The sequence below is a fragment of the Brienomyrus brachyistius genome, chromosome 8, assembly GCF_023856365.1.
Source record: "Brienomyrus brachyistius isolate T26 chromosome 8, BBRACH_0.4, whole genome shotgun sequence".
NCBI lineage: Eukaryota > Metazoa > Chordata > Actinopteri > Osteoglossiformes > Mormyridae > Brienomyrus > Brienomyrus brachyistius.
Genome location: NC_064540.1, coordinates 1930237 through 1952726, shown reverse-complemented (window position 1 = coordinate 1952726; position 22490 = coordinate 1930237). Strand labels below are relative to the sequence as shown.

General features: G+C 45.1%; 1 protein-coding gene across 2 annotated transcripts in view; it reads left to right on the top strand.

Annotated features, from left to right (window-relative positions):
• Nucleotides 1-7601: 7601 nt before the first annotated feature.
• LOC125747087 (neurexophilin-1) overlaps nt 7602-22490 on the top strand; it is a 29379-nt gene continuing 14490 nt past the window's right edge. Inside the window, exons 1-2 of one of the 2 annotated variants that reach the window (XM_049021823.1) lie at nt 7602-7791; nt 7896-7992. In XM_049021823.1, coding sequence (XP_048877780.1) covers nt 7939-7992 — 54 coding nt within the window. In that variant the 5' untranslated portion in view covers nt 7602-7791; nt 7896-7938. Of the gene's footprint in view, nt 7993-22490 lie in introns of both variants that reach the window. The other variant, XM_049021822.1, reaches the window with a different exon arrangement.

Sequence of the window (22490 nt, the reverse complement as noted above, 5' to 3'; positions counted from 1 at the left end):
TGCTGTCAGTATAGCTGCCCATTCGGTGTTTCCATCAACACGCTTCATTTCTAATTGAGACCTGTCAGTGTATCTTTGTTTTGGATGCTACATTAATTAGCATCAGTGTTAATGTCAGAGGTGGGATGGTGCCTCTGTAGGAAGCGACACCACCTCACACCTCTATGCTTAGGAGTCGGATTCCTGCCCCCGGCTCCATGTGTGTGGAATACGCACATCCTCCTCGGGTTTGTGCGGCTTTCCTGTTGTTTCCAGTTTGGCCCGAAAACATGCGGTTATGTGACTTGCAGTGAGAGTCCGTGCCCTGCCTTGGACCGGCGTCCCATGCAGGGAGCTCCCTGCCTTGTTCCCAGTGCTTCCTGGGATAGTCTCCAGGTTTTCCCTGGCTTGGAGCTAGATTGGTGGTTCTGGAAGATGGATGGACGGCTTGACGTCTTCAGAATGAATCCCACTTGGGAGTCTCTATTAAAAGACAACAGCAGTGTTTTGACCTCCTTTGAACGGACTGTTAGACTTCTGGAATCGGAAATGTTTCTCAAATGTTTTTTTCTTCTCGAAAACCAGGAGGAGGCCTGAGGACCCCGCTTGTGAGGAGGAGAGGGGAGGCAGCTGGTCTAAATTCAACTGTCACATTTGATGTCTGTCACTGATTGCACATTAAACCCGCTTCCATAGCCCAAATAGTCCAGACTGGGAAATTCACAGTCATAACAACGAGTGTTTCGATGCCAAAAAAAGAAAAAAAATCACACTGGTGAGATGTGAAAGCAAAATATAAAACAGGCATTTAACTGCTTGTGTTCTGTTATACATCAGGCACAGCGGGGAAAAAAAACGTCTGCACATTTGAATGTAGACACAAAGCGAAATGACTCATGGGAGGACCGCGTGCATGCGGCAGGAGCAATGCAACCGAAAATGCATCATGCATGCATGCCTGCAGCGCAGCCATACTGTGGGAATGTTGAAAAATTGCCCTGATTGCGAATTTCCCTCCGGCTTGGTGTTAGGGTTTTCTCCAGGTACTCTGGGGTCCGACTCTCTCTCTCCAGGCGAAGGGGTGTCTCTAATTAGCCCTTAGTGTATGACTGAATGTGTGCCCTGTTATGGATTGGCTTCCCATCCAGGGTGTCCCCCTCCTTATTCCCTGTGCTTTCTGCCACAGGCTCCAGGCCCCTGGTGGGCCTGCACCAGATAAGATGCTATCGAAAATGGAAGTCTGCTCTCAAACACTGCAGACCTAACAGACACCTTTAAATATTAACATGTCACTGAAATCCTCATCATTATACTTCATTGTGAAATTACATTTTGTATTGTACATGCCTCAGACGGTGTACATCTGATATATAAACACTCATGAGACATTTTCAAAACACTTTAATAGGAACAAATCCTGAAGCAAATGTACATAGGACTATTCTCATCAACCCCTCAATAGGCATCAGCGTGACCCCCCCCCCCCCAGCAGTTCAACCATATTCAACCAGCAGTTGTATTTTAACACTGATCATTTACTTTATGCTGAAACGGAAAAGCCCATTGGCTCAGAAGATAAGGAATGTCCGGTAATCCTTCATTGCACTGGAAACCAAAAACAGAGGGATGGGATCCCAAACATTATCCACCTTTTGCATGTATAATTACGCAGCTTTTCCCCTTTATGAAGCTATAAGGCCACAATGAAGCTAATATTGTTTTTCTTTCAGAAAGCATCAATGTTTTGTAGCCTCACAGAGGAAAAGTGTCGTCTAGAAATTTCCATTTTTTAAAACAGCAGTTTAAATGATAAGCCGGTAATTATAACGTGAATTCTAAATGTTCTGGAAAGGAAGCCCGGGTACGACGGCGATTTGGGTCTCGTTAATTACAGCGGACGTGCTTCACCAGTGATTCCCTCACAGCGTCGCACCTTTCCTGCCCTGTCTGCTAAAATAAATCCTCACCATCATTTTTGTCCTTAGCAATATATTCTGCCTGCCCCATATCTTGAACAAATATGATACTTGTTTTTCTGTGCAGAAATACTCCCACAAGTTATTGTGATTAGGTTTTAGAATGGATAATGTCTTTCAGACAAATGGTTGAGTGTCCTGATTAATCTTTGGGGAGTGGTTCAGAACTTTGTTTAGTATAAGAATACAACAGATAAACTGTTCTTAATCAAATACCTTTCCAATAGTTACTGAGATTACTTTCAAACCATTGAAGGAATATACAATTCTCACTCTCCATCATTTATTCTCTTGCCATATTGCATGTGCCTTCTTCTCCTCAAGGGGGCGCTAAAGTGCTGTAATTTCAGAGCACTTACACCGTATGGAATGTAACTGCATGTCCAGTGGGGCACAGGGTGGGCATGACTCAGCCCTGCACCAAAACCTCCCTCAACCCATGGTCCTGTGTCACTCACCTTCTGTGCCACCCCAGGGGGGAGGGCGGTGGTGGTGATGGGGGGGGTTCCAATCAAAACTAACCATGGCAGGGGCTTCGTTTGCCGAGAGTAACGGACCTCAGGCAAACACAGCTGACCCAAATAAACTCCCTAAGGACATCAACACTTAGTAACTAAAAAAGGTGGCACAGGTCTGGGAGGGTTTGGAGAAACCAGCTCCAAAGAATATCGCCAAATGGGAAACTACCAGAATCGCATGCTTCTTATGAAGTATGTCTACGTGGAAAAAAAAAGCGCAAGAGCTTCATTTCTCAAGGGCACTGTGAGGGTTCAGGGAGGGTGGGGCATTCATCCAGCCACAACCAGTTATTATTTACTCATCTATTATGGCACGAAGCCTGTTTTTTGTTGTGGTGTCATGAGAGTGAGAGAGAGACAGCAAAGGTGAGGACAGCCTTGGACCCCATGTATGCCCCTTGCGATCCATCTCTCATGCTTCCACTACTCTGCATGTCCTTCTCTTTCAGCGACGAAACAGCTGGCCTTGCATGTTATCCCAGTTATCTAAGTCTCACCAATCCCATCTTCCCTCACATCACACGGATCTGCTGGCCATTCTCGCGGAATCAAATTCGACATCTGTTTACTTCGGACAGCCAAAAACTGAAATAAAATATCTTAAAATGTCTACGCGTCTAGCAGCATCTCCCCTGACCCATTTTCTGAGAAATAACTGAATAACAAATGATGGATATTGTAATTGTTGACCAGGTGGAGTTTTTCGGGATGCACATACAGTATATCTTTGCATCGCCTTTTCCATTCACGGTGGGTTTTTTCAGAGATTATCTCAAGTGTGTTTTGCATTCAACCCTGTCTTTTTAAATGGTTTCGGGCCTGTCTTTGGAAACAGTATGTACAGACTAAGCAGCATTTAAGAGATATAGGAATGAAAAATGACAGCACATTTCAGACACCCGGAATGTATATATGGAATTGGCCGGGGGAATTTGCTCACATCAATTTCAAGACTTAATAGGGGAACATTTTAATGTTTTTGAACAGGAATAGTGTTGCAACCACTGTGCCAGTAAGTTGAGTTCACACAGTGTTTTAATGAGTTTAAATTTTCACATATCGGCTTTTTTCCCATAAGGTTTTACATTTATGTGCTGTGACCTGATGTGGATGTGTGTTTATGAAATCTCAGTCGTATGTTGCCAATGCAGAAGGCATAGAACCTGTTTCACTATTTATGTCTTTCTTGTTTATGTTATTTATAATGTCAAAAAAGGTTGCAAGTTTGGATGGCTTTATCTTTTTCTCTGCTGTATGTTACATTATATGTTAATTAGCACGATTGGTAACTTATTCCAGAATTGACTGTATTTAAAATTCTGGTAAAGGTTGTGTTGGGTGAAAGAAATCTAACAATAGATAAATTCAGACTAAATACAATATATGTATCCAAAATGATAGTATATCTTGGGGGAATGCCCAAAATGTTCGTAAATCTGAGGCATAGATGAGCATAAATTGTGAAGCTACTTTGTACTTAGTATAATAACCTGTACTGACTGTATTTTCATTGGAAATCCATGCTATGGCTCCACTGTGAGGAATATCCTGTCCCACACATTTACGTTCAAAAACAATCCTACTCCTGACCAATTGGGCAGACGTTTATACATGTTTAATTAAATTGGTCATGAGAAACACTGATGCCGCTTATCAACTAGAAGCAGGTAAGTCTGAGATAATCAACGTTGTGATGGGATTAATTGAGAAATGATAATGGCTGGTCATCACCTTGCACAGGTACTATTTCTATTAGACCATAAAAACCGCCGCGGTGGTCAGCCTCTGCCGATAAGATACTGTCTTCTGCACTACTTATCTGTGACAGAGCGCTATGTGATGGCTTAGCTGACACGTCTACATGCTGAGCAGGACCAAATGCAAATGCCAGGTCTGCGGTGATGTTATGAATCGGTTTCCAAATCTTCAGACGTACGGTGTCTGGAATGACACTTGGCGTACTTTTTTTGTGTTTGCACGTTGGTTTCTCGTTTGCTGAAACGTAGCATAAGAATGGAACATTGAAAGGGTGCAATATTCTCGAGCTGAAAAATGTTTTTCCTTTTTTGTAGCAAAGTGCATCTCTTGAAAGCACCCAGTGAACGCTGACTAAATTGAGAATGGGACGGCAGACTGATTTTTTTTTTTCACGTCGCACATGGTAAAATGTTTGCTGCAGGCTGTTGAGAATATTGTCATTTGCATCAGCTCATTCTCTGACTCTTTTTCATGTCGAAATCATAACGCAGAATGTTTTATTTCGATGGCCTTGCGCGAAATGGAAGCAGCATTGATCTAGATTATTATTAAACGCTTGGCGGGTCGCGCTGTTGTGAAGGTGCTTGTGTTCTCGTGGCTGCTTCCTGACATCGCGGACGCCGCGGGTGGTGGCCCTCTCTCTCCCGGCGACTGCGGTGGTCCTTCCTGCTCGGTGACGGGTCTGGTGACATCGTCTGAGTGAAATTCTTGCCTCTCTGTTTGTACTCTTACGGAGCCATGATACCTTGCTAGAAAAGAGGCTGCTTTCAGCACCAGGAACAGAAGCTATGAGCATCACGCTTTATCCCAAAAGCGCAGCCGGTGGTGTTGCTGTTGAGATTTTTGCTGAAATAGTGCGAACATGATGAAAAAAGAAAAACCTTCAGGAGCCAGTTAGGAAAATCTTTTACGTGAATCTCATGGGCAAAATACTTCTGCACTTCCAATCCTGTTCAAATACAACTACAACTTAACATTAATGGCCGCCTCCACTATTTGCAGACTATAAAACGGTGCATTTTACCATATTTAAGGTTGTAGTTTATGAGTTTACTTGATGCATGATTTTCTATGTAGGTTTTTTATTTGAATTTAAAAATGGTGTTCTGTATCCTGTTATGAATATACCAGTTTGTTTATGCAATATTAATTGTAATATGTAACTACAGGGAGATATGTTTGAATAGTTGTGATTAGTAAACTGCTTGTCCCAAGATATCTTAAAAATGTGTAGTGATGAATTATATCCCATAATGCAGTGCGGTCTTTTGATTTTGGCATCAGCATCTGTGCAGGGTTACCAAGTCTCAGGTCCGATTCAGAGCAAACAGGGAGGATCAGCGTGTGCCCTCTGATAGCGAGCCGACTGGCTAACATGTGATTACTGTCATCGCTGTAAGGCCACACGATCGCCGTGGCCAGCCCTCCCGCCTTGTGTTATCTGTGCTGCGTTGCCCTCGGTGATGGACCAGCGAGAACCCTGGTGCACTGACAGACGGCACTTTGCAGGCCCCCTACATGTGGATGAGATGCACAGGCCATAATGTCATTCATCAACAAATGCATTATCATCGCACATACATGAGCGGCACCCATAACAGAAGAGAACAGCAGACAGGATGGTATTAACAAATCTGTCTGCTAGACACGCTGTTTTTCCCCCTCCCGTTACGTTTTGTTTAATAACTATAATTTAAAAGCAGCGATTAAAGGTCAAATATTAATTATTGGGGAATTTAAGGTTAAAGCATTTGATGATAATGATAAAAAGCGCCCAGAAATAGCAATACTTCAGGGAGCGGGGGGACAAACGGGGGTGTAGCTCACAGCTGTAGGTGTAGCTGGATGCATGGTGGAGGTGCATTGAACCCGTGCCATGACCATACTGTACACAGTGATAAATACCCCAGAATAAGACTCTCCTTGGGATGCCCACCCGTAATGTAAAGCGATTTTTCTCAGCAGTGTTTTAAAAAGCGGCATTTAGAGAGTATTATAATCAACTAACCAACAGGAAACTGCTAGCTGCCAGTAATGAGGCTGGGGGGCAACACTGTACAGGCGCGGCGGACGTCAAAACGTACTGTGGTCTCACGTCTGGCGAGGCACTGCGAAGTCAATTTCTATGCATTATTCTGCAAATAAATTATACAAATGACTGACCACGGGACAGCTCCACGCCATAGTTGGCGGGGATAATATCCTCATCATTGCTGATTGGTTTTGTAATATTTCCCGTCGGATTAGAGTCGGGCTCTTTAAACCAGGACCCACAGTGTCGCCACATTCGTCTCCTGCTTCAGCTTCAGTCCAGGTGTAAATTAACAAACACAGACAAGCAATTCGGCAGCTTAGCTTCAGAATGGTTTTCAGAAACCAAAAGAAAAAAAGCATCAAGCTCAAACTAATGAAAAAAAAATTGGGTTATAAGAGATCCAGAATCTAAAATAGGTCATTTTGTAGATATGTGTTGTATTTTTCACAAATATCTCATGTATTAATTGATGACACTGGAAGGTGCCTGTTGTTGCAGTTATGCCTGTATGCAGTTATGACCACATGTTGTCAAGTTACAGTATAAAACACTTGCATACACTCTCCTGGTTTCAAACGAAACCCTACAATTTCTGTCTACATGAAATGTTCATCAAAACAACTTTCATCAAACTGCTAGCAACTACAAAATATTTTTTGTAGTATTTGCATAATGGTAATAGCTAAATTTCACCCCAATTCCGACTCTCGATCCTATTAACGACGAGGTACGGCGAATATGACAGATCAAATCCAGGAAAATTTGCATGAGAGTAGCGATGTCAGGAAACCTCGCAGAAAGTAATAATTAGCTCAAATCGCTTGCTCTCGCGTAGTTTTGTATCTACGGCTTTTTTGCTGTTTTTATTGTTTTTGCTGGCGACGTCTTCCCACGCGAGAAAAATTAGAAGAAAAATATGCACGAAAAAAAAAACTATAACAAAGAAAGTACACGTCGAAAGTTCCTTTTTGGTGCGGAATGAAACAGAAAATATCCCCAGCAAAAAGTACAAGTAGATTTTACCTCCACGCTCTGAGTGGTGCTTCATTTTTAGGAGTAAATTAAATGCATAAAAATACCCACCCATAGCACACCGATCGCTAATATGAATGTCTAAGAAATGCGCACTTCTAGTATTTAGTTCAAATTCATACGCTCAAAACGGAGAAACGAAACGAACGAAAAGTGTGTGTGTGTGAGAGAGAGAGAGAGAGAGAGAGAGAGAGAGAGAGAGAGAGCGAGGGAGAAAGAGAGAGGGAAAGATTGGGAGGGGGAGAGGGAACAGTAAAACAACGAAGGTGAAAAGGCACTTGCTTTTAAACCAGGAGTAGCCGACTGACTGGTGGGGGACATTAGAGCTGCTCTTGATCCTCCTATTTCTCACCAGCGTTTCCCTGACTTCTCTCCATCAGTGAACTTCATGACTCCACACGCTGCAGAGAAAGATACCTATGGATCTGTTTTATTTCCCAATGACGGACTTTAGAAGCTGAACAGACTCTTTATTCCCTAAACCGAGACATCCGTAAATAGACTCAAAAATACATTTCCCACTTATTTTTTTTTAATCCTGACTCTTGGATTGTTTGTGATCCCTGACTTTCCTTCTGTCTGTATATGTTAACCCAGGGAGATTAATAGCCTCAGGGAGGTTTGCTGTTCGGGAGGTGCGATGAAGGTGCTCTACTGGACCGTCGCGATCCTCGGCCAGTGGATTCTGCGAAAGGTAAGAAGTCCAACTCGCCCCGAACCAGTAGCCTCCATCAAGCGGTTACCATGCATTCCTCTGCTCTGCCGCTTGGTATCTTATTACGTTTAGAATAACTTGGGTTAACTTAGGGAAATAACGGAAGTTTCTCATCCATGTAAAAGTATCTGGATTCCGTGTACATCCAGTTTGATAAACATCATGACGGCCGTTTCGCACAAGTGGAAACAGATTTTTGAGTGTCTTTTTTATTTTACTTCCATTCTTGAACGATGTGAATACAGTTACACGGTTATCAGGTGCGACTGACGATACAAAGGCGTGTAATGAAATGTCTGACGCCCAAACTTTCCCCTATCACAAATCTGCAAGTTCTCATGCAAAATCACATTCAGGCGTTGAGGAAACGACACGCTTATGCTGAGGAGAAATGCAATTTTAGTCTCAGAAAGTAACTCTGGAGTTCAACGTGCTCGCTAATGAACTTGCTTTTACTTGCATCTTGCTGGACACCTTTTTGTGTAATTGGATCGTCCGTCTTTAGGCTTCTCTTCCAGTTTACACATAAACAGGTTTCCCGCCTATCGCAAATATTTCAATATCGTTGCTTATTACTGTGTTAGTCCAACCAGCGGTGCATGAAGATTTTGCACGAAAGCGGGTTATTTGCTTGCCGCAGGCGAATTACACTTATCGCCACCAGCACGTTATTTATTTATAGTCAAGTACATTTCACAAGAGGTGTGTGTGTGTGTGTGTGCGTGTGTGTGTGTGTGTGTGTGTGTTTGAGAGAGAGAGAGAGAGAGAGAGAGAGAGAGAGAGAGAGAGAGAGAGAGAGACGGTGAATCAAATTTCATACTTCTCCCGAAGGTACTGGAAACTTTTTAGGAAGTAATTCAAGATAAAATTAGCTCCCTTCCATGTTTGCATGTTTGAATATTTATTGCTATGACTATTATAGGGAGTGGTGGTAAAAACACATCAACGTTGTTTATTCGCCGATCCGGATTTGATTAATCGCCTCGGCTGTAAAACATTAAAACTGATGACGAATGCAGCTCATTCTCCGTCACCCAGCAAAACTTTAACCGTGAAAAGAGGTTGAATTCCCGCGTCTCTTCCTACCACCCAGTCCGCCGTGAATGACTGCACAGATTTAACCGTGCTGTCACTCTGTTCAATATGCAGTAAGTCTCCTTGGACCGTACAAATAAGAAAGAAACAGGATCCAGCGTTATTACTTTCTTCGTGAGCATATTAATGAAAACATTGTTCCCTGAATGTTTTCTTCAGCGATCGACCCACTACGGGGCTCGGTTCTTTCTCTCAGTCGGCGAATAAGCCCTTTGGGTTTATTCGAGCAGCCGCTGATTGTATTCATTACTTATTCTTTATAATTTACTCTGGTATTGTTTGCGTGAGTCTGGTCGCACCAGCGTGCGTGCATGCTTTCCTGTGTCTTTCTCCTGTTTCGGTCCATAGCCTAATTAACTTGAGTTTAATGAACTTCATGCCAACAGAGTCCTGCTAGACAAGAACTATTTTTAAATAGCACAGTACATATTTCAAATAATGAAACCGTATGTGGTAATGATATAAACCGTTTACTTAATAGTTATTTTGGTGGTTCATGTTATTTTGCATCACGGCGTCCTAGAATTGACCGCTAACGAAAGATATACATGAAACATCACAGAATCCCTTTGTGCCCGCCGGACGTGCTTGTCGGTGACAGGTGACGTGAAGTTGTACACTTGATACAACCTGCCGATAAATATGCCAGAAATCTCACATTTGAGCGGTTCTTGTGATTTAGCAAGCATTCCCCGTTTATAATTTTTGATTTGCACTGGAAACATAAATACTGTATGTATTTATACGATGCTTAATATCTCGAGGAATTCTGGACTGGGCGTTATTGTAACTGAATCGTGTATTCTAGGCAAGTAATTATTTTCTATTAATAAATAAGCCTACGCGTTCTTGTATTTATGTCTGTAAATGATGTGAAAAGAGACATCGCAGATGATGCATATTATGTTCTTGAGGGATGCTCGGTTCCAAATCACGTTGGTTATAGTGAGACGGGAAGTCCGGCGCTGTCCAAGTGCCGCGGTGCTGAATGTTTAAAGTGAGAGAGAGAGAGAGAGAGAGAGAGAGAGAGAGAGAGAGAGAGAGAGAGAGCAGAGCGGGGGAGGGCAAGCGTGGGGGGAGCGCCGAGTCCCGTCGTACAGGAAAGCCACAGCACCAGGGAACGATGATTAAAAATCCGCCGCGGTGGTTTCACCATAAGTATTTTCAATAATCAGTCATACAAAGCACCCCGGCTGTAAACTCCTTCACGTGTTACGTTACTTATTTAACATCGATGCCCGTTTGTGTGCGAAGTGCGCCGAGTGTCTTTTTTGGTGTTCGGTTATTTTGCAATATATAATTGACCCCATATAGATGGAAAGACATGGAGATTGTAAAGCAATGAAACGAGAAAGGGAAATACTTCATTCCATTTGAACATAGGCTACTGCGGCCAGCGACTGATATTTTAATCCCCCATCGGATGGTCCTCGCCACCGCTTTAGGAAATGGATCCCCCTAAGTTATTCATTCGACGTCTGCAGCAGAAGATACGCAAAGGCAAAACCACGTAAACTACATACTCTCATAATACATACAACTGCATTGCCTGACTTATTCGCATGAAAAAAATAATTATAAATGTTACATTATTAATACTATAAAGGTTTAAAATGTGGTATTTGGGTTACTTAAAAAGGACCACAGTTGGCAAGTGTGCGGAGTCCTTTTGTAAGTTTGCCCATCAACCCGGCCTAATAATGCTGCCAGTGGTTCATAAGGAAGCTTTATTTCTAAGTCTTCTCCAAATTTTATTGTTTAATGTTCCAGCGTTTATTGGGGGAGCGCGAGGGAGCGGCAGAGAGGCAGAATGGCTCGAGGACGGTCTGTGGGCTGTAACTAAACACCATGAAAGCAAACGCTTTGGTCTCAGAAATCCTCTTATCACGCAGTTAAAAAATCTATCTTCTATCTACACCCCCGCAGCATAGCGGGGTTTGAATCATATTGAATCAAACTAATTACCATGTGTTTGTGGCATTTATAGAACTTTATTTATACACTCCGTTATATCCCTTGTCTGTATTTATGTGCTAATATACAGTATGCATGCGCGTTCATGCGTTTATGTATGTGCACGTGGACTCGTTTGTGTGTGTATGCGGGCTCTTAGGTAACATGTCCGGATCGCGGTGCTCCTTTTACTACAGAGTGATCTGGGGAGGGGGGAGGGCAGCGTAGACGTAATTGACGTTTAGATGCGATCGTGGCTGGAAAGCTCGTCACTCTACAAAAGAAGTCCTCGTGCTATTAAAAGGCTGATAAAGTTAACAGTCAGCAAAGCACTTAGCACAGTGGAGAGAGGATGGCCCATGACATAAATTTTTAAGTCCTGCGGGGGAGAGAGGGAGCTGTGGCACTAGTTCCTTAACCTGAATTTCTACGGCACTATAATCAACCTTACAAGTGTGGAAGACTGTGAGTCACTCTGAACAACAGCTTCAGATAAGCAGCTAAATGCAACGTGAGCAGGATATTCGACAGGATATGTTGCTTTCAGGATCCCTCATTGCGTGGTTAATGTCTACTGTGCTGCATTGACGGTTTGATCTGAAGGAGCTGATGTGCTTAAACGGTGTCCATGCCTGTTGACTGATGCGCTTATAAAGTCCTAATACGTTTAATGCGACTCTGAGGTTACGCTGATATATACAAGCTGCGATTTCCACTTGGTTTTTGTTTACATTTTTCCCTGAACTTGTTCTTCTTTTCTGTGGGTGAAAGATGCACTTTGGGGGAAAGAAATAAGCAAGACGGGTCTTCTCTTTGTTGTAGGGTGGATTTTTGTAAGAGAAGACAGTATTTGGACAGTTGGTCAAAAGATAGACGATGTTTGCTGACTGTTGTTCCTCTCCGTGCTTGGTCTGGGTGGGGCTGTTTTCTAAGCTAATTACATCCAGTGAGCTGCCTTTAACATCACCTCGAATTACCGGCGAACGAGTCCAAGTATTGTTTCCAAGTAGTAATATTTCCTTTTATCGATACTGAAACTGCATCACAAAGCTGGGCTGGAACCCTCAATGGTGTGAAAGTTTTAAAGAAGCTTTGCTTAACGGTCCACACCATTGACAGCTATTTTCAAAGTGAAATAATCTGAAATTTTTTATAGGCAAACCCAAAAAAATAATACAGTACTTCCTAGCAGTTAATTTATCCAGATATAGTCAATACAGGGGGTGGCATGGTGGTGCAGTGGTTAGCACTGTTGCCTCACATCTCTGGGACCTGGGTTCGAGTCTCCGCCTGGGTCACATGTGTGTGGAGTTTGCATGTTCTCCCCATGTCGTCGTGGGGTTTCCTCCGGGTACTCCGGTTTCCCCCCCCCCACAGTCCAAAAACATGCTGAGGCTAATTGGAGTTGCTAAATTAGACGTAGGAGTGCGTGCGTGAGTGAATGGTGTGTGAGTGTGCCCTGCGATGGGCTGGCCCCCCATCCTGGGTTGTTCCCTGCCTCGTGCCCATTGCTTCTGGGATAGGCTCCGGACCCCCCGCGACTAGGAAAAGCGGTTTGGAAAATGGATGGATGGATGGATAGTTAATACGGAATGTTGTATACATCAGGCACTAAGCACATCGTGATGAATTTGCTTTTGCGAAATAACAGGCATTTCTGGAACAGTGGATTTTTTTAATACATGTTCCAACACATCTTCAGAGGAATGGGCATCCCAGTTTAAAAATTCAGCCTCATTGGGCTGCATCAGCAGCAGCCTAACACCGGTCAGATGATAAGTCTCTAAGCCTGATTCAGCCATCCGTTCGGCTGTCTTTGGGAGAGTGGTTTAGGGATGACTAAATACCTCGCTCGCTCACAGTGCTCGCATTGACAGGCTGACACTCTCTGCCCATGTTCTTGACTCATCTTTTATGGACTTCCTGTCTACTGCCTAAATCCGACTGATCATTCATTTTGGCGACGGTTTGGATCTGCCTAGCAAAATAACAGGGCCAGCTAGGCCGAGGGCAGCAATATGGCTGATGTAAGTGAATGTAAATACTAAATGCCAAGCATTTCATGTTGTGGACGTTCTGTTTCTGTTTGGAAGAGGTGATGTTCCTTTTTTACTTGATGGAAGTCCCTTTGCTTATGAACCAGTGTGTCAAATATAATTGTCATTCAAAACAAACAGCAAATCGGAGCCATTTTAGGATGGAGGCAGGTGCAAACAACGCAGTAATTCAGCCTTGGGATTCTATGAAGGCTTGCGAGTTGTTAAATACCTTTCTGAGAACCCTTCCTGTGAGTTTCTTGTTCCGAGACAGTTTGAACTCTTAGCCCCGCAAACTGCGATGTAGACTTCTCGGCCTTCCAGAGATAGTGAAGTTAGCATAAAAGCCGTGAGCAACCAGAAGTGACATAAAAAGGGGAATCTTAAAAGAACCGGTACCAAGCCTCGCGACATCTTGCGTAAAAGCTTTGATAATACGTCAGTCAGCGCGGTGACCAACTGCATCGGCCGTGCCACCGGGGCGGCCATCGCTGCGTTCACAGGGCCGACAGCCACTTTAGAGCCCAACCAATCAAACGATCCCCTCCCACTGGGCGGAGAGGAGGAGCCCGCACAAACAGATGTGTTCTTTTTCGGAAGTAGACCACTGCTCCCTAGGTGGGAGTAGCGGGGTGAGGGCATGGGGCTTGGCATCGGAAACCCAGGCAGGGTGCCAGGCTGCCCTGGAGGAGCCCGCTGACAGATGCTGCCTGACTCCGCAAGGACGTCCGCATGGCCAGCCGGCCTCCGAAGCCGGCCTCTGTACTAAGTCCAGTCTGGAAGATATGTAGGAATACATGGAAATCCTCCACAGCATGGAGCCGAGCACATGGTGACTCATTCATTTGGCTTTGCAGAAGGTGTAGATCAAGATGCTCGTGGCGCGTTATTGCAATTCGATGGGCGCCGTTAACTCGATTTCAGTCAGAGTCGCACAAGATCGCTCTCGGTGCATCCTGTGTCGGGCTGCCACTTTGAGAACGGCGTCCCAAAGACAGTCGCACCAGGGAAAATATCACGGCACGTTATGTTGTGTAAAAAGGAATCAGACGGCAAATATCCCCATCGAAAAAAGGGCATAATGTGGCGGATAAGCTGTACGCAGCAGTACAGGGTGGCGGGAATGAAAAGGCCATGAAGAAATATGCAGTTAAATTACGGAAATGAGTGCTGAACGCACCAGAGTTTGCTGGCTGAAGACTTTATTTATGAGGGTACGATTCCGAGCTCTAGTGGCAGAGAGGACAAGAACACAGCTCTGGAACCAATGAAGGGCATTTGCTGTGGGATGCCCAGGACCTGGCAAGCATCAAGGCTTCCTGTCGCCTTGCGTCTGGCCCCCCGGATTGCCAGCAGATCGCTTAGAAGTGTCAAAAATCTCCTCGCTAGGCCTCCGACCCTTATATTTAGTGAGGAATTCTTTGCTTTTCCCTTCTTCGCGTTTCCTAATGAACCCAAGGGGTAGCCGAAGGAGTCGGCAGCCCTACTTTAGCTAGCTCTGGTGTTCCAGTTTGAGCAGTCCCCAGCCGTCGGTTGGACATGAGCGGTAAATAAATGTGGGTTGTGCTCCCTGGTGTTGCTCTGAAAAGCAACAGGAAATGCACCGAGTCTGGGGGGGGGGGGGGCAGCTCACACCTGATTACGTCTGATTACGCATCTCATCATTAATAGAATACCGAATATATTCGTACTATGTGATCTGCTGTATTTCCCCATTTACCCATAATGCTGTGTGGTCCTTCAATGGACAGTTATCTGCTTTTGTCAGATGAAAGGGCGTTTTTGTGTATCTACTGCACATAGTAATGCATCCGTCCTTCCAAATTGAAATTGTGTGTGTGTGTGTGTGTGTGTAAGACTGGGAGTGTGTGTGGCACATTGCTTGACTTATTAGACAGCCTTGGTTTTTACAGTGTTGTCTGTGATTAATAGAGGCACACCTGGGAGAGATATATAGAGCAGGATTTTGTGCATGTAATGAAATATTAAAGTGTAATCCAAGAGACACCAAATATCATAACTCACAGTGCAGACGAGTGGGATCACTCAGGGTCAATCAGTACGAGTGCTACTCCAGATGTGACCGGGGGTGGGATTAATTTTATTTGTTCATTTTATTTTTAAAACATTTTTCATCTCTCTGTTGAGGCTTGTAATGCAGACATGTACAACACAGGAAGAAAAGACAAGCCCTCATTTGGAATAATGACCCATGAAAACTCGGTCAATTCCACCTCCAAGAGTCAAATAATAAAGAGAACAGAAATCCGCTGAAATCTGCCCCAAGGCTTTCATTGCAATTTTAATATTCAATCTCAAGCAGCTCCTTAAATTAAATCACAGGCTGTAAGTTCAGAAAAAAAAAACAACAACAAGGGCGAAGTAATGAAGAGTCAATATACCTTGGGAAAAAAAAAAATCTCATCTTCAAATGACAGACCTGACGTGCTTTTCGTTATTGACTCGTATAGACGGGAGCGGTTCGTGCTCAGGAACCTTTGGGATCTCACAAAGGACACCTCCTCTGATCTTCCAGAGGGATCCATCGTGTGAGGGACCATCTCTTCTGGTTCCCCCATCTCTTGTCTTCACCCCCCCCCCCAACGTCTTCCTCTTCCTCGTTTCCATCTCCTTCCCCTTGCATCATACCTTGCCGTCAGCAGCTTTCCATAGCTTTGCAAGCAAAGCTGATTAAAATTTAGCCCATGTCAAAATAATGTATGTGAGACGTCCGCCACATTTCAAAAGTGGCTCCATACTCTTGTCCAAGCTGTGGGCTCATTTTTAAATTTTTTCCTCTCCTAGACTTGTTCCCTGGCTTCAGTTGGCTCTGTTGAAAGCCTCTCTGGGATCTACTGGGCTGGAGATGCCAAGCTGCAGTCCTGAATAATACACCATCTTAGCATGGGCTTTCGTTAATTAGACCTAATCTAGGGGAGAGGGTTGGGGACATGGGGTGTGTGTGGGTAGGGAACGGATGTGGAACTAGATTCCGAGTCCTTCAACTTGGTCCAAGTTCACTCAGAGGAGTTTGCAGGAGGTTGGGTAGAGTGTCGGACCCATGGAGAACCGAGCAAAGCAGTAATCGAAGAAGAAGATTTATTACTGTCAGGACCAAAGGTTTCACACTGATATTGATAGTGGGAGGCAACAATATTACTTAAACTTCACCCCCACATATGTGTCCTTCAGCGATATCTGAACGTCGAGCGTGACCTAAATTGATGTGCGTGATCTCTGTTTGTTATGGGAAGAACAGAGCTTCTTCTTCAGCATTTTCAGACCTTTTCCGCAGGGTCTGTGAATTAATGTGACTGATTCCTTTTTCGTTGTTTTGTTTGTCGATTTTCTCGCTTCTTTGTGAGTTTTAACACCCGTCACACACCCCCAACCCCCCCCCCCCCCCCCCCACGGGATCAGCCTGAAAAGTGGGTCAAGCTGTTTAACTTGGGGTTTTTCCATCGAGGCTTCGTGCCGGGATCTCGAAACGGTGCTTGGTGGCGCGGCCGTAACCGCGAGGACTGCGCACGTGTGTGTCTCGCGGGCCGCATGCCTGTTTATGGCTGGGGAACTGGGTCAGTCGACGGACTGGGAAGAGAGGTGAGTCGGGGAAGGAGACAATTTCATGAGAGGCCAGATTGGAAGAGGACTGAGTCAAAGTCGTTGCAATATATCGAACGTTTGCCGCATTTGACCAGAGACCTGTACTTATGTCCACCCCAAGTCCACAATGAACAACCCTATATTTACAATGATCTTCTGGCTGGATAAGTTGGATAAGTCACAGAGACCATTTTTAAATCGTAGTAAGATTCAAAGGTCAGAGACATAATGATACAATTAAAGAAAGTAATTAACATAAGGAATGAAAGGGGAGGCAGATAGAGATGTTTATCATGAAAGTAGTTAAAGGAAGCTATAAATTGGAGATTTGAAAGTGGGTTTTTAAGGAAGATAATTAAAGGGCTGTTTACCACCACTGGCAAATACAGAAGGTTACGTATGATATGAAGCGTTTAAAATGAAACAGGTCATGATAAATGTACAGTTTACGGAGGGTACCGGCTGAGAGGGGCTGCTGGTGGTGACCTGGGGATGATGGCAATCTGGTAGCCGGGCCAGATGTGTGCGTGCTGGGACCATGTACTGCCGATAGGTGCCAGGAGGTATCTGGGGTGACTAAGGGCAGCACTGGAGATGAGTGCAGTGCAGCTGGACCGGGACACTGCCGTGGACAGTGTGACGGAGGGACATTAATCACGAGACAGACAGAGAGGTCCAAATGGAGTTGGGGGAGTGGAGAAAGATTAAAAAAAAAAAAAAGATCTGTGCGAGATTAACTGCCGTGTTACCTTGTAAACCAGAATTACCCGGGGGGGGAAAAAATAGTGTCACCCCTAGAAACCTTGAATCAGAAATCATTAACTACAAGTACAGCATGGCCTTGAAGGAAATATATTTATCTCAATGAACCTAAAATGACTCAGAATTATGGTGAAAATACAAAAAAACGCGGAAATACCATTAACATCCTGAAAGCATTGTAGTGTGACCATCAATTCTGTGCCTCTGCTGGAACATTCTGGAACACCATGTAATTCTAAAATACAGTGTGTCGCCACATGAGCTCTATTGAGGGTTCTGCCACATTACTGAGGAGCGGGACGTAAGGGCAAAAGAAACAGGGTGTAATTTACGTATCTACATCCATTTTAAAAGAAGCTTTCAGGTATTTCAGGATTGTGGAATAGCAGTATATTCTTAGAAGGGATCAGGCATGTGTTTGCATTTCTTAATGTTGCCGTGTCTGTAACCTGCAGACCGGCACTGAAATTCCAGTATGACTGTTGTACTCCCACATGCCGTTAACTGAGCGAGAGAACAGGGCACAACACAGCAAGTCATTAAAAGCGCTATGTCACTTCATCAATATCTGAACAGCCTCTGAACTGGCAATTCCACTGATGGAAGTTACCTGCTCCCCGATGGCAGTGCTCTTGAATAGAATATAAATCCTGGGCATCGATCAATTTATATGTTCCGATTTACTGTATTTAAACATAAAAACTTGCGGAAGTTTGAGCTCACTGCTCTCTGACCCAGCCAGTCACATCCAACAAAATTCTTCTGCTTTAAAATGTATCTCCGGGAATTCTAGATACATTCTTCTGAGCTGCAAAGGGATAATCGTTTCTAAACTAACATAAAATTGAAGGTTTAGATATCTAGTTTTTTAACAGCTTCCACTGTTATGTAAAGGAACGGAGAATTTTGTTTGTGAGGGACACTGCCATTTACGAAGACGCCGCTGTCACCTGTCTGTAACTTTCTGGGTTAGTCAAATTAACTGGATTAAATTAACAAGGGGAGATGTAACGAGTGGTATTTCTCTGGTGTTGCGTCTTGCTGTCTAGACCTGGGTAAAAATGTCCGGAACGGCAGATGTCCTTCTCGGAATGACGGTGATGCCATGCGTGATGGGGTCAGTGGTGAGGGTTTGGAAGAGGGAAGGTCTGATGTGGCAGCAGCCATCTTAAGGCTCCCTGCCAGGCAGCAATAAAAGCCTTCTGAGGCACTTGGCTCTGTCACCGGGAACAGAAAGGGGAATGTAAAATGAATCTTTTTCTCTTTTTTTGTGCATCCCGAACCAGGTGGTGTCCAGCGGACGGGATCGTGGTCATTTTCCAGCAGAGCAAGGGGGTAAAAAAAAGGATAAATCACATAGATGGTCACTTAGGATAATAACCTCGGCAGCTAAAAAAAGCATCATTGAAATGAAGAGGTTATGTCAGGTGAAGGTGCCTTATATCATTACGGGGCTGTCAAAACACATGACTGTTAAAGCCCGAGCACTCGTGCTGTCAGCTCCTCTGCTGTCACCACTTCCGCGTGCGCTGATTTGCGGAGGAGCCGGCACAGAGGCCTTTGATTGCGTCATGCCTTCCCCGCTCGCCAACTTTTGCCGCCCCTAGATAGAGACGCTGTTTATGTATAGCTCCGCCGTGTGAAGTTTGCCTCTCAAGAGTTTACGACAATACGGGACAGTTTGACTCGCATTGTATGCCGGAACGCCACTCTTCGCATTCCGCTCCCTGCATCCCAAGAGGCTAACATGCCAACATGCCCCCATTCCTCCCCCCCCCCCAAAAAAAAAAACAAGTCTTGGGACAAGAGAGTAAATTTCCAAACTTTGGTCCCCGCTGTGCCTGTCGAGCAAACGCCGGGATTGAATGAAGCACCTTCCACCGACAGCAGTGACGTTCCTGCGCTGCCCTGACCGCTGAGTCTATGTGCCGGAGTCTGTGAGTGAATCCCCGACTGACCTGCTCCATGCCGGGTGAATTCTTTGATCCATTCATTGTCCCTGGATTCAAATAATCGTGCATGTATACTGCAGGAAAATGGCACGGAAACCATCTCATTTGTATATATTTCTATGTGGGGGGCGGGGGGGTGACCAGCTCCGGCCCAAATCAGCTCCAGTCGGGGGCTGTGCTCTCTGCCCACCTGCCGCTGGTGCCAGAAGGATCCCAGCGGGTGACCCCCCCGTTAGGACGGGCGAGTGGGCAGTAACAAGTTCAAACCGCAACCTCTCGCAAAAGGTCGGACTGGGTGGCCGGGGGGGGGGGGGGGGGTATGCTGATGTGCACGACTGCCCCATGGTGAGGAAGCAGATGTGAGTGTTCCTACACCCACATTCACAGATGACTGTGCTACAGCAAAGACAAGTGCCAGTATGCTGGTGTGCAATGCCAGTACAATTAAAATATCTATATTATAATGTACCTAAACACCAAGACAGTGTGGCAGGCTGATCTAGACAGGTGAGCAATTCAAAATATAGCTTCAGCTGGGTCTAGGGGAGATCGAAGGCGCAGAAAGGACATGAGTCCACTGCTCTTGGACATTGCTTACTGACCCAGAATGGCACACGGTGTATGCATACACACATGCACGCGCACACGCAAACACACGCACACGCAGAGTCAGGACCATGACTGTAGTACAAGATCCCAGGTCCTTGGAGAGTTCTCCATGTGACACTTTAATTAGAATTTGCTCTGAGTGTCTGTATACGGAGGGAAGGGTTTGCAAAGGGGTAAACTAAGCAGGGGTCGAGTGTAATTTCAAAATGGGCGGAGTACAGTGAAAAGGATTAGAGTCACCGTAGGTTAAAGCCCCCCCCAGAGAGGCACTGGAAAATGAGTGCTGATTGCTTTAAGCCCTTACCTCCAGCAATCGGGCCAAATTACACATAAAACAGCCGGCAGCCTACTGAGGGGAGAAGCCAGCGGAGGCAGCAGAGAGCTGGGGAGAGATTTAGGAACTTTCAGACAAATATATGTAGTTAGACTGTCTCCAGTTTTGAACTCAGGGTAGAGCTCTTCTGCACTGCATTTTATTCCCCCTTTATAGACAATTGTTCTTTATTTTTTTAAAAGCAATAATTAAAATCAGATAAAGCTGTTGCATGATTCATCATATCGGCAGTGATGTTATGAATATATATTTAGAAAGAGAGGCGTAAAAAAACACTCACACATAAACATACGTCCACCGCGGGTAAAGAAAATACGCTGCTTCATAGAAGGCTGCGGATACCGGGAGCCTGCGATCTCAGCCGACTGGGGAAACAGATGATAGGAGGAAGGAGGCTGAAGGAGAGAGGGTGAGAACGACGAAATAATAATCTCAGACAAAATTAAAAACATCCAAAAGAAAAAAATAAAATGAAATAAAGATGAGTGTGTCCACGGAGCTGCTGTCTGAATATAAAAGATGTTCTATGAAAAATATATATTGCTGAGAACAGCAGGAAAATTCCTAAGGTGGGGGTACCTGCTGCAGATCCGCTGGGCAGCTCGTTACCGGGCAGGTGGGATGGCGTTTCCCACCAAACCGGCACTCTCCTAGGCAACGGGGATGGCGGGTGGAGGGGCGGCCCAGGAAACAAACAGAATAGAGTCTCTTTCTGTATTTTAATAACATCCTCAGTTATTTTACCCCACTGTAAGACGGTTATTATTGCAGGTTTGCACACAGTAGGGGGGAGGGGGGGGGGGGGCTGTTATTGATTATGACAGGGGTTCCTGGCTGGTTTGAGGAAGAATTGAGAGCTGAGGTGAGAGAAGAGGGACGTTTGCATCTGGTGGATTTGATATATGAGATGGAAGAATATTCCATGGTAGGAGCGTAATGCACTGTGTCCAGAGGCTCTCACTTAGGCAGTTTGGTCGTTTCGGCCGCGTGACACCGGAGTAAATGCCGTCTGGCTCCTCCCTCTTGGGGCTTCTGCCGACGCCCAGTCTCACCCATCCGAACCCAAGCTGTAATCCTGAGATCTAAGAGGACCTCAGTCACAGTGACCCAGGTCTGCAGTACGGCTCTATTCCTGGCCGTGGGATGTAGCTAAAGCGATAGAGAATAATGATGTTATCTCTCAGTCGGTCCTGAAGGTCGCCCCTCCCTCGAGAGGCCTTGTGGGGGCCGTGTATCAGCCGTGCGCCGCGCTGCCAGGATGGATGTCTTGTTTGTCTTTGACTTTGCTCCAGAATTTATCCCTTCTCTCTTTCTCAACATGGAGGATTTCGGACACGTCCCATCCTCCACTTCTTCACTTCCACACTCACCATCCCTCTCTTTATCTCCTTTAACTGTTAGATTTCTTTCAGTGCCACGTTAGTTCATTTAACTGGCATGTGTTGGCACCCTGTCCTGGGTAATTCCCTGCCTTGCGCCTATAGCTTCCAGAATAAGCTCCAAAACCCTTCCACGCTAAATAGGACAAGCAGGGGTGCAGGGGACAAGCAATAGGACAGAAGAGGGGTGGATGCATGATGGGAAAAGTTACCAAACCAGGGGCTGTCATTTGTGAACATCCATAAAAAATATGAATAATAATATTTTATATTATTGTAATTTCTGTGTGCATTTTGTCCCAGATTTTTGGATATAAATCACTCAACAACAAGTCAACAGTCAATTACGTTTACTGTGTTTATCTCTAAAATCGCTGGCTGAATGCTGCCTTTAGATCTATAAAAATTAAAACTGATATTAAAAGCGCATTGATAAAATCATGCTGGAATCTTGCCCGTGTTAATGTTGTGGCATGAGGCAGTGGCGCCCCCCTGGGCCCCGTCAGTCATGCAGTCTTTCAGGATGAGCTAAAGCCACCCTGCTTCATTAACTTCTGTCCCAATTAGCAGCAGCTCCTCTGAAGCTGACGGATGACCGGGGTCGAGGGCCAGCCGACCCTGCGATGCCGGCCCACTCGCGTCTGCAGTCTCAGAGCTCGTTAGGAGTGACAGACGAACGAGCCGCCCCGTTCCCCAGCCGCAGCCCGAGCCGGCCCCGGCGTGATGCAGCGTAGCGTGTTTTTTCACCTGCGCC